General features: G+C 39.3%; 1 protein-coding gene across 3 annotated transcripts in view; it reads left to right on the forward strand.

Moving 5' to 3' along the window:
• MYOM1 (myomesin 1) overlaps positions 1-16,340 on the forward strand; it is a 198,456-nt gene that overhangs the window by 81,745 nt on the left and 100,371 nt on the right. For all 3 annotated transcript variants that reach the window (XM_023543963.2, XM_064294689.1, XM_064294688.1), the window contains exons 11-14: positions 5,603-5,744; positions 9,592-9,791; positions 12,010-12,066; positions 15,588-15,712. In XM_023543963.2, coding sequence (XP_023399731.2) covers positions 5,603-5,744; positions 9,592-9,791; positions 12,010-12,066; positions 15,588-15,712 — 524 coding nt within the window. The remainder of the gene's footprint in view (positions 1-5,602; positions 5,745-9,591; positions 9,792-12,009; positions 12,067-15,587; positions 15,713-16,340) is intronic.

Below are 16,340 nucleotides of genomic sequence, written 5' to 3' on the forward strand. Positions count from 1 at the left end.
TTGTAAGCTCATGTATTATATATTATACACTTAATAACACTGTCTGAGAAGGGGCCTCTAGGCTTTACCCAATTGCCAAAGGGGTCTATGGCACAAAAACAGCTACAACCCTGGGTGGGGCCGTGGGACGAAGGCCTGATGATCTGCCTCTGTAAAGATTGCAGACAAGAAAACCCTACGGAGCTCAGTTCTAGTCTGTAACATGTGGGTTGCCTTGAGTTGGAATCAACTCCTTGATGGCAACAGGTTTAGCTTTATTTTTTGTTTATGGGCGAAGTTGACAAAACAAAACAACAACAAAAAGTTTCTCTCTGTCAATCCAGGGGCAGGAGGATGGTCCAGATGGTTCTGCTCAATGCAGTCATTCAATCCCAGGCCCCGTTTATGTTGCTGTCCCCTATGGTCCTGTCCCATGTCCCATTCCAGCCCATGGAATGGAGAAGAGAGGAGAGAGGAAGAAGGACGTGGAGGAGAGATGCAGAGTTGCACACCTCACTTCTACTCCCTCCCTGGGGAACACTTAGCCACATGCACACACCTCACAGCGAGGGAAGCAAGGGTGTGTATGAGCAGCCATGTTCTCTCTAAAGCTCAGGGTTCTAGTTCTAAAAGGAAATAGGGAAGAATGGATACCGGGGGACAGTTAGCAGACTATACCATACCATTCCTCGGCAGTAACAACTTATCATTGAATTCCGCGATGTACCAGCAACTGATAAGTGTATGATATCTATAACATCTGAAAAATGCTTCAGACTTTCTCCTACACTAAAGCATTGTGGGAAAAGTCAGGTATCACCGAGGGGGTGGAGTGGGGTGGGGTTGGGGCTAGGCTTCTGGATAAACTGCAGTGAAAACAGGCACATTGGAGCTCACCAGCAAGTAAATTTGTGTGGTCAAACCACCTACATAAACTGGCTCAATGAGGACTGAAGAAGTAGTCTTTACCTCTCAGCTGTCAGCCCTAAACCAGAGAATATCTTCTGCAGAGAAGCTCTGCTTTTCCAGAAAAATTTAGTTATGTCTTCATGCTTCCTTCGTGGACTTTTCCTGGGAACTCTGACATAGTCTAGGGGTTCTTTCATAACATTTCTCAGTGCCCACCCCCCAGAATTGTGGCTCTCTGCCACATTTAAGACAAACTTCATGTTACCAACTATGGACAGGGATAAGGTGTTAAAATTTGAAGTTTGTATTTAAGCCAGATTTCAGATTCACAAAATAAGGAAATAGAAATAGTTTCTAAAATGCCTCAAATGCCAACGTGAGAGAATTGAAAAGATAAATTGGAAAGATAAATTTTAGCAATTGCACTGTGAATTTAACAACTTTTAGAAAAAGATTTCACTCAAGTTTATTTTAGTGATATTTTTAAGGATCTTTTATAAAATTGCCTTTATTGAGGTACAATTTACATGCCTTTGAATTCACCCATGTTAAGAATCCGTGCTTCATAGTGTACTGAGGAAGTTGTACAACCATCACGCACAATCCAGTTTTGGAACATTTCCATCACCTCAAAGAAATTTCAACACAGAACCATTGCCCACTCTTATCCCCATCCCAGCCCTTGTTGTTGTTGTGCGCAGAGTCGATTCTGACTTCCAGCAACCCTATAGGACAGAGTAGAACTGCACCCATAGGGACTCCTAGGCTGTAATCTTTACAGAAACAGACCACCAGGTCTTTTCTCCTGTGGAGCCGCTGGTGGGTTCGAACTGCCAACCTTTAGGTTAGCAGCTGAGCACTTAACCATTGCGCCACCAGGGTTTCTTACTCCAGTCCTAGGCAACCACTATCTATTTTCTGTCTCTATAGATTTGCCTTTTCTGAACGTTCTTGGTTACAGTATATGGTTTTTTACTTCTGCCCTCATTCACTGAGCACGATGTTTTTGAGGTTCATTTATGTTATAGCATATCAGAATGAGGTGTATCTATGCATTGAGACGCAGTTCATTCTGTCTACACATTCACCAGTTGAGGGACAGTTGGATTTTTCCACTTTGGCTGTTACGAACAACGCTGCTGTGAACATTTTCATCCATACTCATGAACATGTTTTCATTTCTCTTGGGTAGACACCTATGAGTGGAATTGCTAGGTCACATGATCAATTAAGAACCTGCCAAACTGTTTTAAATGATATTTTATGTATTTTTAAAAATCTTGTATCTATTGAGCTGCATGAGGCCACTTTAATGCATTTTCTAGAAGCCATTTTCGTGCATGTTTTTAGAGTTTTCATATTTTTGCTGCTTAGAAAATAGCTTCTGAGCCAGTGTACAAAGTGTCATATGTCTGCAGAAACACATTCCAGAACTGCATACATTTGGCCAGGATTTTATTACGTAGATAATAGGAGTTCATTGTAATAATAATAATATAAATAAGCAACAAAGAAAGAAAAGTCATCAGTAAGTCTACCATTCAGAGATATCCAATATTATATTTTTCTAGACTTTTATATGTTCCTTCCCTTCCACTCCCTTCCTCTCTCTCTCTCTCACACACATTCGCATTCATAGAAATGATAAAGTAGTAAAGGATAGAATAGGAATGTCATGAAAGAAGAATTACAACTGGCAAATGAATATATGAAAAAGTTTTCACCAGTGATCAAAGTAAGAAAAATTGAAATGAGATATCCCCTTGCTCTATCATTTATCTGTTATATTGGAAAGATTAAAAAGATTTTAAGAATTGGCTGAGTTGAAGGAATGGAGGAACAGGCACTCTGTGCATTGCTGCTGGATGTAAATTGGTTCTAATTTTCACGAGGTGTTTTGCCAGTATGTATTAAAAGTGCACATTGCTAACACTTCTAGGAATTTGACTGAATTGGACAAAGGTAAAGAAAACATTTGTGTTGGGGAAAACTGGGAGAAATCTAGATATCCACCAACATGCAAGTTGTTAAATAAATTATGATAAATGCTACAGATAAACAATAGACTACCATGCAGCAAAAAAACTAGTGGTGTATACCTATATTTACACAAAAATATAGAACAATTCCATTTTTGTTTTTAAATAATCATTTTTTAGTTTCTAGATTTAAACAGATCTAGAATGGTACAGGCCAATGTGTTAGCAGTAGTTATCTCCGAGTCATAGAATTAAACGGAATTTTAATTTATCATATTTTTGATTATTGACTATCTTACAAGCATGTACTATATTTATAATAAAGATAAACAATAGAATTATGAATATTTTGGAAAAGAGTCATTAATGGTCTATGTCAGAGGTCAAAATGTAAAAATTGGCAGGCTGATCTTTGACCCAGTTAATCAAACCTATGAAAAGTTAGGCTGTTTGGGGGTCAGGATAGGGAAGGACAGAGGCCTACAAGGGGACTAGCGTTGACTGAATGAGGACTGTCAACCAGACACTGTAGCGGTTGCTCTAAGCCAACGCCGTGACAGCAAACGCCACATCGCTCTATCACTTATCCTTCACTCAGTCATGTTGCTTCACAGTGCGTGCTTGTCATTTCAAGTATATTTTGTTCTCCCAACTGTATTGTAACTTCTTAAGAGGAGGGGTGATCCTTGTCCTTTACCTTTTGCGTTTAGCACCTAGAAGAGTATGAACACACAGTATGAACACCCTGAATGAATGAATAAATGAATGAATGGCTGAGTGACTTGAAAGATTGTCAGGCCCATCCATGAATGGTATATTCTATGGAATTTCTAAGAAATGCTGAAAAGTGGCTTCCTAAATGCCGGCTGTCTGCCAGGCCCTCTTACGGCTTATCCCTACTGCTGTATGTTTAAGCTGCTCCATCGGTGCAGGGTTACTGGTTGTTACATTATGGGCATTAACAAAAGGACATGACTGGGGGCTGCCAGCCGTCCCCCTGGCAGCCGAGCAGTTTTCTAGCAGCAGTTCTTCTGCCACTTAGTATGTCAGTCTCCTTATCTCTACCGCGTTGCAGCTCTGCCCCACCGCCGCTTCACCACAGCAGCACCCCCCCCCCGCCACCGCTGCCGACCCAGGGCTCCCAAAGGAAGGACATGTCTCCTGTTCAAAATGCCCCAGTGTCCCAGTGTGCGGCATACAGGGCTTCCGCATCAAGTCTTAGGCACCATGGTCCGGTTACAGTCTCCTGTGCAGTTATGTAGGAAATAAGAGCCTAGAGACAATTTCCAGCTGATACTTGGGGCCACAAACGGAATGTTCAAAACCAGTGTGACTTGAGCTCTTCACAGGTCATGCAAACCTCTTAAATTCAGAAGTACACACTTATTTCCGCCGTGTTTTCAAGTGTTTTGGTAACTCATCAGAGTTCCAGAAGTGCAGATCATAGAAAAGGAGAGCATTTGTTCAGTCAACAAAAATGTTTTCCCTGGGTGAGTGGCCCCTACGTGTCCTCTTCTCCTAGCTCTGTTTATGAAAGGGTTGGTCAGATGTCAGGGACACTTGGCAAATGTGGGCCTCCTCTGGGCTCTGCCACTCATTTTAATGGTTCTCACTTAAAAGGCTACAAACAGAATATTTTCATTCCCCTTCCTCTTCTCCTAGAAGCACCCCTGATACACTAATATCACTGTGCCCAAAGACACACTGTCTCAGGGGCCCCACTGTCTGAAGATCCTGCTTCATGAACAGTCACTGTCTGCAGCATCTTGTTTAACCCTGGACTTTTACTAAACTCAGATAAAAGCCCTCCCTTTCTTGACCTTGGGTTCCCTATTACCAGTTTTCCTGTCCCCTCCTGCCTTCTCATCCTTGCCTCGGGCCTAGTTTTCCCATTTAGTCTTATTTCGTTTTATGGGTCTGTCTAATCTTTAGCTGAAGGGTGAAACTCAGTAGTAACTTCAGTGCAGAGTTAAAAGGGTTTCCAGGGGCCATACTCTCAGGGTTTCTCCGGTTTCTGTCAGACCACTAAGTCTGGTTTTTGTTCTGTTTTTTGTGAGTTAGAATTTTGTTCTAAATTTTTCTCCAGCATTGTCTGGGACCCTTTATTGTGATCCCTGTCTGGGCAGTCGGTGGTGGTAGCTGGGCACCATCTAGTTGTGCTGGACTCAGTCTGGTAGAGGCTGTACTATTTGTGTGGGAACAAACATCCGATCAAACAAATGTTTTCTTTTCTCTTCCAAGGTGATTCCCAGCATTGGGATAGGCAAAGTTCCATGGTTGTTGTTCTCTTGTAGACTCATCCAGAAGGTGAAAGGAGGGCCTGTTTGCTCTCCTTTAGAGCTCTAGATAGTTTCTGAGTAATAACATTGCAGGATAAATGTCATAAGAACAGAATTCCTGGCACAACTTACCTTGGACCTGCCTGATAGCAATCTCCAACATCTCTGTATTAATTTTCTTTCAGAACATTTTGGACAGGCAAGAGCTAAGAGGCAAAGGTCAGGGGTCATTTTCAGAGCCCTCTCTATTTTCTAACCTAATGTTCTTCCTACTGAAGATTGAAAACACACATTGTGATGCTGGTAAGCAAATGACAGATTGAAGCTTGCTCTACTGGGCCCAAAGCTGTAGCCAGTATGGTAGTGCTGCAAGAAACGTGTGCACTGAAACCTCAACCTGCCAAGCTGCCACAGCAAACCTGAGAGCGTTTATGGGATCCTTCTCTCTCTCCCCAGATGCTAATGCAGAGATTGCAGGTGCTCCAGCTACTCCCTTGGATGTGATGTGCTTAGATGCCAACAAAGATTATATCATCATTTCTTGGAAACAGCCAGCTGTGGATGGAGGCAGTCCTATTCTGGGATATTTTATTGATAAGTAAGAGCTTAGCTTAACTTCGGTTCAATTTAAAGCTATCTGGTCATAGAGATGCATGCTTGACTTTTCCCATCACTTTTCGGTGAAATTTTCTTTTCTGCACTCTTTGTCTCCCTCTGTGTATCTCTCTTTACATACCGATGTCTGTTTTGGTCTGTATCTTATGTATATATACCCTGTTTATCTATCATCTGTCTATTTATCTATCTAAATTTCAAAGATAATCTTTGAATTTGACTACCACCTCAAGTAATTAATTTAGCAAGAATGCTATGAATTTATAACCTGATAGACACCACTTTAGAAATTTAATAGCTGGTATTCAATGTTTTTCATATCCATATGCCTAGTATGTCAGTAATTTAAGAATATTGACTTTAGGAGTTTTAACAAAATCCTATTTACATCACAGGATGTGGTTTCAAGTTGTACAAAGAAATAACAACAAAAATCAATTGTATTAAATTATGTTCTTTTACAAGTTCTTGGCATTTACATTCTCCAAAATTCAGAAGCTCTGCTTTTTAGAGTAACTGGGTTATTATAATGTGTAATGGGTTTCACACATTAATTTTCCAGTAAATTTGGACAATATAGACAACAAATTTAGATTACTGACCTAAATTCATTGTTCTCTGACTTAGTTTCTATTCAAATGGTTGCTCCAATTCTCTTTTCACTTTTGAGAAATGAAATCTGATTCTAGAAGAGATGGATAATATGTGCCACTATGGTAAATAGGTTTGTACCAAAGTGTATTAAACTTAATATATTTATAGCAATAAGTAAATATACACCCACTATTAAAGCCTGCGAAATATTTAGTGTTTATTTAGTATATCTATCTATTTTTTTTGTGGGATCTATACTAAGTTATGGTAAATCTAATATTTAGAGAACTGCATGGTATTTAAACATTCACTAAATGCTTCCACATTATTTCATCATTTAGTAATGATGTTTTACTGGTTTTTGGTAGATTTCCAAGGTATTTGCAAAGTTTGATCAGTGAAAGACCAGGGAGAATCAGAATGTTTTGTTCTCCTCTTGCCTTAGTCATAATATAAATAGTTACATCATGGCTAGTATTTATTAAACACTTACCATGTGTGTGGCCTATTCTAAACACTTCACATATAAAAAAAAAAAAAAACAAAAAACACCACTTAATCTGAAAAACCACCCTTTGAGGTAGATCCTGTCATCGCAAGTAGGAAATAAGTAGCTCACCCGAGGCCACATGCTAGAGAGGAGAGCTGGGCTTGAGTCAGGCAGCCTGGCTCTAGAGCCTGGGCTCTAAGCACCAGCCTAGAAGATCCTGTCTCTCATCTTCACTCTGACTTCGTTCAGGAATCCCCTTCCCTTCTCTATTCCTCAACATAGGGCTACTCTTACACCTGAAGACAAGCTTTGGGCTTCTGCTTGAGTTCTCAGTGAACAAAAATCACCCTCCTCAGGTCCTTAGTAGGGAACAGTGCTCCTCACCATGTTCCAGAAATGTACCATTGTTTTTACAAAAATAATGCACGAGTTACATGGTTTTTTTTTTTTTTTACAGCCACATAGGCCCCCATGTGTTATTTGCATAAATGGACTATGCCAATTTTTTTCACATTTTGCTGATTTCAATTGATGCTAAGAAGACTTAGTTAAACTGTGAAATAAGCAGACCTAACATAACCTGATAGCTTCACTAACATAACCTGATAAGGTTTTTGCATTCATTTGTTGAGATAATGAGCTGTAATTATCAACTTAAATTTAAACAAATGCACAGTTTCAATTATTTTCCGATTACCAGGGGACTACCAAACTTGATCCATGACGTCTTGACTATGGCTTACACCTTTATTTTACAATTATGATCAAAAGTAACATTTTTGGACTATTTTTATACACAAAGCAGGAGATTAAAGAAAATGAACAGAACAAAAGAAAATGAGCAGAACAATATGACAGGTGAATGAGGCCAAAATTCACTTCTGGAAATGTCACGGGACGTCCGCAGTATATCCGTCAGCATGCTATGCCAGAACTTTTTTACGTTATTTCCACACGTTATATCTGTGGGCGTGTTATTTGTAAAAATATGGTAATGTATATAATCAGGACAGGCCATGCTCCAGCAGCATAAAATATGGCAGTGGATTCTGGACAACAGAATCTTAGAGTCAGTTTTGAAACCTAGATGGTCCCTATTGCTCTAAGCCTCTGGTCTGACTTTGTCAGACATAAGCAGGCTCTTGCAAATAGACCAAGCATTTGAAGAAATAACTCACCTAAGGTCACACAGGGAATAAGTAGCAAAACTATAATTCATATATCAGCCTGTCTGTAGATTTGTGGCCTTTCTGCTCTGACATACTATAGAAGTCTCTAGAGCAGTGGTCCTCCACCTTTTGTCCTGCCCTCATGAGGGTTAGGAGGTGCTCTCTAGCGTCATGGGGTTATTATGGCAATATTGGCACAGAGGAAAAAGGAGAATCCTGGTAGAACCTCTGGAGACAGGTAGTTTCAGAAGTTACCTTCACCCTCCCAGCTCCTGCTCCCACGCCCCACCTATAGCAGATCTAGAATTTCTGCAAAGGAAAGATTTAGAGGAAATAAGTGGAAGACAGGGGTTGAAGCTGTATCTGATAGCTCTTTACATAAGGTTGAGAAAAATGTCTATTGTCTATATCACAGAATGGAAGGGCAATGGCGGGGAAGGATAGAAAAAGCTCCCCACCCCGACCAGTTTGCACGGCCATTGGCCACCCTTTCCCCTTGAGAAGCATACTTCTGGGACATAGAGTCATGTTGAGGAAGTGCTATAACTAAAATTTCAGTTCTCTGCTAATAAAAAAAAGAATACTAGGAGTTATATAATCCTAATGCTATATAATTCACTCATACATTGCACCCCTAAAGCCCTGTAAGGAGGCCAATATCACGATATAAACTGTCATCTTCAGCTCTTTGAGGGTGACCCGGTCCTCCCCGCCCCCCCCCCCCCCACCGTAGCAGCCTCTGTAAAAGCACCCCATTAGAAATTAGAAGTTCAAGCACTTCATCTTCCCCCTACTGGGCCTGGGAATCTCTCTGGTTAGTCTTATCTCTTAAAGAACAAACATAGTATGACACCCTGCTTGCCCTTCCACCCTCACAGGGTGGCCTGACCACCAAGAGAGGTATGGTGGACTCTTTCCAAACCACAGAACACATAGGCATCTTTACGGTGTCCACTTTCTCAGCATTAGTTCCATCTTTAGCAGAAATTGCCTAAAGAAGGCAAAGAAAAGAATCACATGTTGAATTGAAGATGTCGGCAGTGGAGACGCTTGAGGGAGCCTTCCTCTAAGTCTCTCAGACGTAAAGACGGTAGATACCTGCTTGCTTCTCCCTCTCCCCTGCCAAACGTGGGCTCCTCACCGCCTGCCTTTAACGAGTTGGAAGAGCACGTGCGTGTTCAGGACGCATCTGAAACCTCTTTCTTCTTGTTCAGGGAGACACATTGTGGTTGAACAGAGCTGAATAGCTGTGGTTAAGTAACTAGCAAACCACTCTTGGGTATTTTGTAGAGCGACAATCTGAAGCAGGTGGGCGGGTTTGTAGCTTTGGAGCTATTTGTTTATCCAGACTTCTATTTAAGTTTTTCTCTTTTATCATTGTTTTGTTATAATAAATACGTAGGTAACCAAACATTTGCCATTTGTATAATCTTCACATGTACAGTTCAGTGACATTAAATATGTTCATCACGTTGTTCAAACATCACCATTAACTGTTTCTGAATTTTTCCATCACCTTTAACGCAGTGTCCCCTACAGACTTCTTTGAATATTTTTCAACACTGCTTTTCCCATAGATGTGAGGTGGGCACAGATACCTGGTCTCAATGCAATGACATACCTGTGAAGTTTGCCCGTTTTCCGGTCACTGGATTGATAGAAGGGCGTTCCTATATATTCCGAGTTCGAGCCGTGAATAAAAATGGGATTGGTCTACCGTCTCGAGTGTCTGAGCCTGTCGCCGCTCTGGATCCAGCTGAAAAAGCTAGACTCAAAAGTAAGCATTTTCGTTGTTATCTTTTCCTAAACCTTTTTGTGAAAACCTACAATAAGACTCATTGTAGGGTTAATTCTCTCTCTTCCACTAGAGGGAGAAAAGAGTAAGAAATCCTCCATTGATCAGAAAATCCTAGGTGCAAAAAACAGAAAACAAAAAAGTGGTTTTTGTTTTTTTTTTTTTTTTGACTTATCCATTCTCTAAAGGACTTTCTTTTCTCTTTCTTCTGATTCAGAACACTTTGCCTTTTTTAACTGAATTTCAGATATCATGTTCGAATGACATACAAATGGAGAGCATTTTTGTTCATTAAAAAAAAAAAAAATTAGTGCCTTGCAAATACAGGTTTCTTTCCGTTTAAGGTTAACTTCTTAACCTAGAAGTTGACCCTTAGGGCATTAATATCTCAGCACAGTAAGTTTCTCTATGTAAAAGGAAAAACAGGTTTACAACATTGCATCCGACCCATACTTTACTTTCCATGTTAGACAGTCAAAAATAATTTTTTCATATATCTAGCTGCAAGTCTCAATGTCAGAGCCATGGTGCATGAATTATGGCCTGCATTTGCCTCATAGGAACCCAGATGGCATCCCTGATAACACTGGCTATAAAAAGACACTAAAAGAATTGTTAGAAATTAACACTTCAATCTATACCAGATCTCTCAGCCTTAGTACTATTGATATTTTAGACCAGGTAATTCAACAACACTTCTCTGTTGAGGGGGATGTCCTGTGCATTGCAGGATGTTGACAGCATTCCTGGCTTCTACTCCCTCAGTGCCAGTAGCACCTCCTGGTTGTGACAATCAAAAATGTGTCCAGACATTGCCGGATGTCCCTTAGGGGGAAATCACCCTGGTTGAAGAATATTGTCTATTCCGTATTCACAGTGTTATTCTTTTCTTTGGTTACATGCAGAGGCATCCTAAGACTCTAGGTAAAAGAAATGCCATCTTTTCCCTGGAGCCTTGCCGAATCAGTCTCCTTGACTGCTCTCTAGTCATTTCACTAATCAGCTGACTTCCCTTCCTCTTTCCTAAATTTGCAAATTCTATATCATAATTTCACTGACTCCTGTTTTACAAATTCCAGTGAAAATAAGATTTGTTTGAATTGAAAATAAATTGTCTTATTTATCGCCTTTCTGTTTTTACATAAACTCTGGTGAAAAGGCCTTTGTTTAAAATAGTAGTTGAACTACTCTCTCTGGTGTCTATGGGATCACGGAAATGAGTTTCCTCTTTAACTTTACACTGTCTGTCTCATCCATTTTTCTTACTAGTGATCCAAACTGGTTTCCTTTGTAGGTAACACTTTTCAAAATGTAATGGGGAAACACTGCTTTCACTGAACTTTACTGCTGGATCCGCGTCCGCCCCTCTTTTCCTTCATCCTTGTTATGACTCATAAATAACCACTGGGCTTATGTGTTCTACAAACATCTTTCCCAAATACATGCTGTATCTTAAGAAGGGACTAGAATGATTACATATTTCAGGATACGTGTTGAACAATAAATGAACACAGGCTATTTTCTTAAGTTGTGTAAGTACAATTCCAGAAAAAATCAATTTATTCAGTCCAGGCAAATAACTAGGCTCTAGCAGACTGTGGGAGCCCTGGAAGTGAAGTGGTTGAGAGCTTGGCTGCTAACCAAAAGGTCAGCAGTTTGAATCCTCCAGCCGCTCCTTGGAAACTCTGTGGGACAGTTCTACTCTGTCCTATAGGGTCGCTATGAGTCTGAATTGACTCGATGGCAACGGGTTTGATTTTTGTTTGTTTGTTTGTTTAGCAGACTGTGGGAATCCCTGAGTGATGCAAATGGTTTACCAGGCTTGGCTGTTAACATAAAGGTTGATGGTTTGAGTCTACCCAGAACAGCCTCGAAAGAAAGGCCTAGAAATCTACTTCCAAAAAATCAGCCATTGAAAAACTTACGGAGCACACTTCTACTCTGACGCATATGGGGTTGTCATGAGTCAGAATCGACTCAACAGCAACTGTTTTAGCAGATTGTGAGTCCCTCCAGGACAGAGGCCACGATACCACGTACACACTCAATATTCACAGTCAGTAAGATTGATTAAGGAAATATACAGCTAGAAGCAAACCCATTTGTGACTAATCTGGCCAGTTTGCCAATTTATAAGCGCAGTTAAAACAGCCGAAATGAATGTCTGCTATTTTTATATTTTTCTTTGTTCTTTGTTCAGGTCGCCCCTCAGCACCCTGGACTGGACAGATCATTGTCACTGAAGAGGAACCTACAGGTAAGAATGGTGGTTTCCCCAATGCCTTTGCTATGCAGGTTAGCTTTTGTTGTAAAAGGTACAGTGTATATTATTGAAGACATTCAAAGAGAGCATTCTAAATCGAAGGAAATATTTGGAAATCATGAAGTAGCATATGGTCTGAGAATCACCACTTTATTGAGCTACTATTATCTTACAATAAATCACATGTATATAAAGTGTATAATTTGATAACTCTTATGTGTGTATGGAAACTCTGGTGGTGTAGTGGTTAAGTGCTACGGCTGCTAACCAAGAGGTCGGCAGTTCAAATCCGCCAGGCCCTCCTTGGAAACTCTATGGGGCAGTTCTACTCTGTCCTATAGGGTTGCTATGAGTCAGAATCGACTCGATGGCAGTGGGGTTTTTTTTTTTTTGGTATATGTGTATACACCTGTAAAACCATCACCATGATCAAACCAATGGACATATCCATCTCATCCTTGTGCCCCATAGTAATCTCTCCCTGCTACCCCTCTCCCCCATCTCCAGGTCACCAGTGATCTGCATTCTGTCACTATAGATTCAGTTTGCATTTTCTAGTATTTTAGATAAATGAAATCATACAGGAGGTATTATTTTTGTCTAGTTAATTTCACTTGGCATAATTACTTTTAGATTCATCCATGTTGATACGTGTATCAGTTCATTACAATTTATTTATTCATTCACTCATGAAAGCTCCTGTGAACATCCTTGTTAAATGTTCTTGTGGACACATGCTTTCATTTCTCTTGGATAAATACCTAGGGGTTGAATGGGTAGGTCATATGGTAGGTGTATGTTTAATTTTCTTAAGAAACTGCCAAACTGTTTTCCAAAATAATTGTAGGATTTTACACTGCCACCAACAATGTATTAGAGCTCCATTTGCTCCACATTGTCACCAGTACTTGGACAGTTTAGTTTTTTAATGTTAGCCATTCTAGTTGGGTGTGTAGTTCTCTTTCTCTGTGGTTTTAATTTGCATTTCCCTAATGGATAACAATATTGAGCATCTTCTAATTTGCTTAGTATTTGCCATCTCTGTGTCATATTTGACATCTTTGACAAGTAGACTTCACTAAGATACTCTGTTTTCTTCTAGAAGTTTTATAGCTTTAGCTCTTACATTTCAGTCCATGATCCATTTCAAATCAGATTTTGGTATGTTGTGTGAAGTAAGAGTTGAAGTTTATTTTTTTGCATATGGCTATCCAATTGTTTGAGCAATATCTGTTGAAAAGATTATCCTTTCCCCCATTGAATTGTCTCAGCACCTTTGTCAAAATCAACTGATTATATATTTATTATATATATGGTTATATATTTCTGGAATCTCTGTTGTGTCTCATTGATCAATTTGGTTTTCTTTACACCAGTACCACACTGTCTTGATTACTGTAACTTTTATAAACTGTATTTGTTTTGTTTGTTATAAGCCTTGTAGTCCTGAAATAAGATAGTATAAGTCCTGAAATCTTGTTGTTTTTCAAAGTTGTTTTGGCTATTCTAAGTCTTTGCATTTCCATATTAATTTTAAAATCAACTTGTCAACTTCTACAACATACCTTATGAGATTTTGATTGAGATTGTGTTCAATCTAAGAATCAGTTTGTGGCAAATTGACACCTTAACATCGAGTCTTCCAATTCATGAGTACTGTTTATCTCTTCATTTCTTTAGGTTTTCTTTAATTTCTCTCAGCAATGTTTAGTCATTTCAGTGTACAGGTTTTGAACATTTTTTTTGTCAGATTTCTCCTTAAGAATTTCATATTCCGGATACTATTATAAATGGTTTTAATTTTGATTTCCAGTTTTCGACGTTTAAAAAAAATAGAAATTCATTTTTTTGTATATTTATCTTGTATCCTGCATTCTTGCTGAACAAATTTATTAATTCTAGCAGTTATTGTAGGTTTCTTAGGATTTTATACATATAAAATCGTGTCACCTGAGACTAGACTAACTTTTTCCTTTCCGTCTAGATACCTTTTTTTTTCTTTACTTATTGCACCGACTAGAAACTCTAGTACAATGTTGAATAAAAGTAAAGAGACTGGACATCTTTGCTTTGTCTTGATCTCATTGGAAAACCGTTCAGTCTTTCACTATTAAGTTGAACACAGATAAGTGTTTGTTGTCAGTTTTATAGACATCCTCTATCACGTTGAGGAAGGTCCTTTCTAATCCTCATTTGCTAAGAGTTTTTACCAGGAATGGGTGTGAGATTTTGCCAGATGCTTTTCTGTACCTGTTGAGATGAACGTATGATTTTTCATTTTTCATTTATGTGTGAATTACATTGACTGGTTTTACAGTACTAAATAAGCCTTGCATTCCATTCCTGGGATAAACCCCACTTGGACATGCTGTATTATCCTCTTTATATATTATTAGGGTTTATTTGTTAAAATTTTAAGAAAGTTGTATGTATATTCATGAGGGCTGTTGGTTTATATTGTTCTCTTGTGAAGTCTTTCTTTGGTTTTGGTATTAAGATAATGCTGGCCTCATCAAATGAGTTGGAAAATATTCCCTCTATTTCAATTTTCTGAAAGAGTTTGTATAGAAGAGTTTTTATTATTTCTTCTTTAAATCCTTAGTAGAATTCATGGGTAGAACCATCTAGCTCTGGAGTTTTCTTTGTGGAAAGCTTTTAAACTACAAATTCAAATTTTTTTTTTCCTTCAGTCTTTTTTGCTTTCGGTGTTTCATTTTGGATAGTTTCTTTTGCTATGTCATTAACTTTACTAACCTTTTCTTCAGTGTCTAATCTGTACTGCAGCCAATGTATATTTCATCCTAAGTTTTGTAGTTTTCAGCTCTAGAAGTTCAATCTGGATCTTTTTTATATTTTTCCTGCCTTAACACATTCAATATTTACCCTCTTTACATATTGAATATACTTATAATAACTGTCTTTATGTCCTTGTCTACTGATTCTACCATCTGTGTCATTTCTATTGTTTTTGTTTGTTTTGTTTTTTTCTATTTCTGTTTGTTTTGTTTTTTTCATTATGGCTTTTATTTTTTTTGCTTTTTCCATATGTGGTAATTTGTTATTGGGTGGCAGACATTTTTAATTTTACATTGCTGGGTGCTGGATATTTTTGCAGTTAGGTTAGTCGGAAGTAATTGGATCCTTTCAAGGCTTGCTTTTGTTAGGTGGGATCAGAGTAGCCTTCAGTTTGGAGTAATTTGGCCATGCTACACAGACAATACCCTTCTGAATACCCAAGGAATTTTCCCTTCTGGCTAGTGGGAACACAAAGTATGCTAGGCCCTGGGAGAGCTTTGAGAAGTGATCCCCCTAGTCCTGTTGTGCAGTTCTTTCTCCAGTGTCAGGTAGCATTTGAATGAATGAATAACTTTTTATGGAGGAGTTTAGGGACATGGCACTTTATACTGTGGGATAGTAATTAACTCTTCCAACACAGAGAGAAGCGTCTTGTGACTCTCTGGGCATCCTGGGTTACGCAGAATGTGTGCTTCTCATTTTTCCTTCTTATTTTTCAGAGGGTATTGTTCCTGGGCCCCCCACAGACCTCACTGTGATTGAGGCCACACGGAGCTATGTGGTGCTAAGCTGGAAGCCCCCTGGCCAACGTGGCCATGAGGGCATTATGTACTTCGTGGAAAAGGTAAGACTCTGAGATCAGCATTTATACCTCATGCCATTTCCTTAAGATTTCTTTAAAGAAGTGGATGTTAAATTTTCAGGACAGTGAGGGGATGGGAAGTTTGTCCTGGACTCTTTAAAATCCTGTAAACTGTGAACTCTCTCCACAGGAAATTTGTATCACACAGAGTTTTGCTTGGAAGTTCAGGGGGGTTATGGATCCAAGAGAGTCATCCATAGACTACTAAGTGGTCCATAGACCCCAAATCATAACTCCTATAAGAAGAGAAATGGTTCTGAAGCTCCAGGTGGCCCATGTGACTATATTTTTTAGAGACTGCTCTGTCTCCCTTGCTCTGGTCATGTCTTTTCATCTCTTCCACCACTTGTCCTTCTCAGTAGGGAAGGAACATCCATGATGGTAGTGGGTCAGAAGAAAGGAGAAGTTGAAACACTTTAAAATGGCTGGAAGAGTTGAAGGCAGCAAGTCCTCACAGGTGCCATGTGCTTAGCTGGCCCTACTCTAAGTAGGTAGTGGAGTGGGATCAGAGATTATAAAACTATATAAGATATTGGCCGTTTCTTTCTCTCAAATATCTTATCATTATATTGGGGGCTAGAGCAACAGAGAGGGCAGCATGCAATGAAGG

Source organism: Loxodonta africana, chromosome 11 (genome assembly GCF_030014295.1).
Source record: "Loxodonta africana isolate mLoxAfr1 chromosome 11, mLoxAfr1.hap2, whole genome shotgun sequence".
NCBI lineage: Eukaryota > Metazoa > Chordata > Mammalia > Proboscidea > Elephantidae > Loxodonta > Loxodonta africana.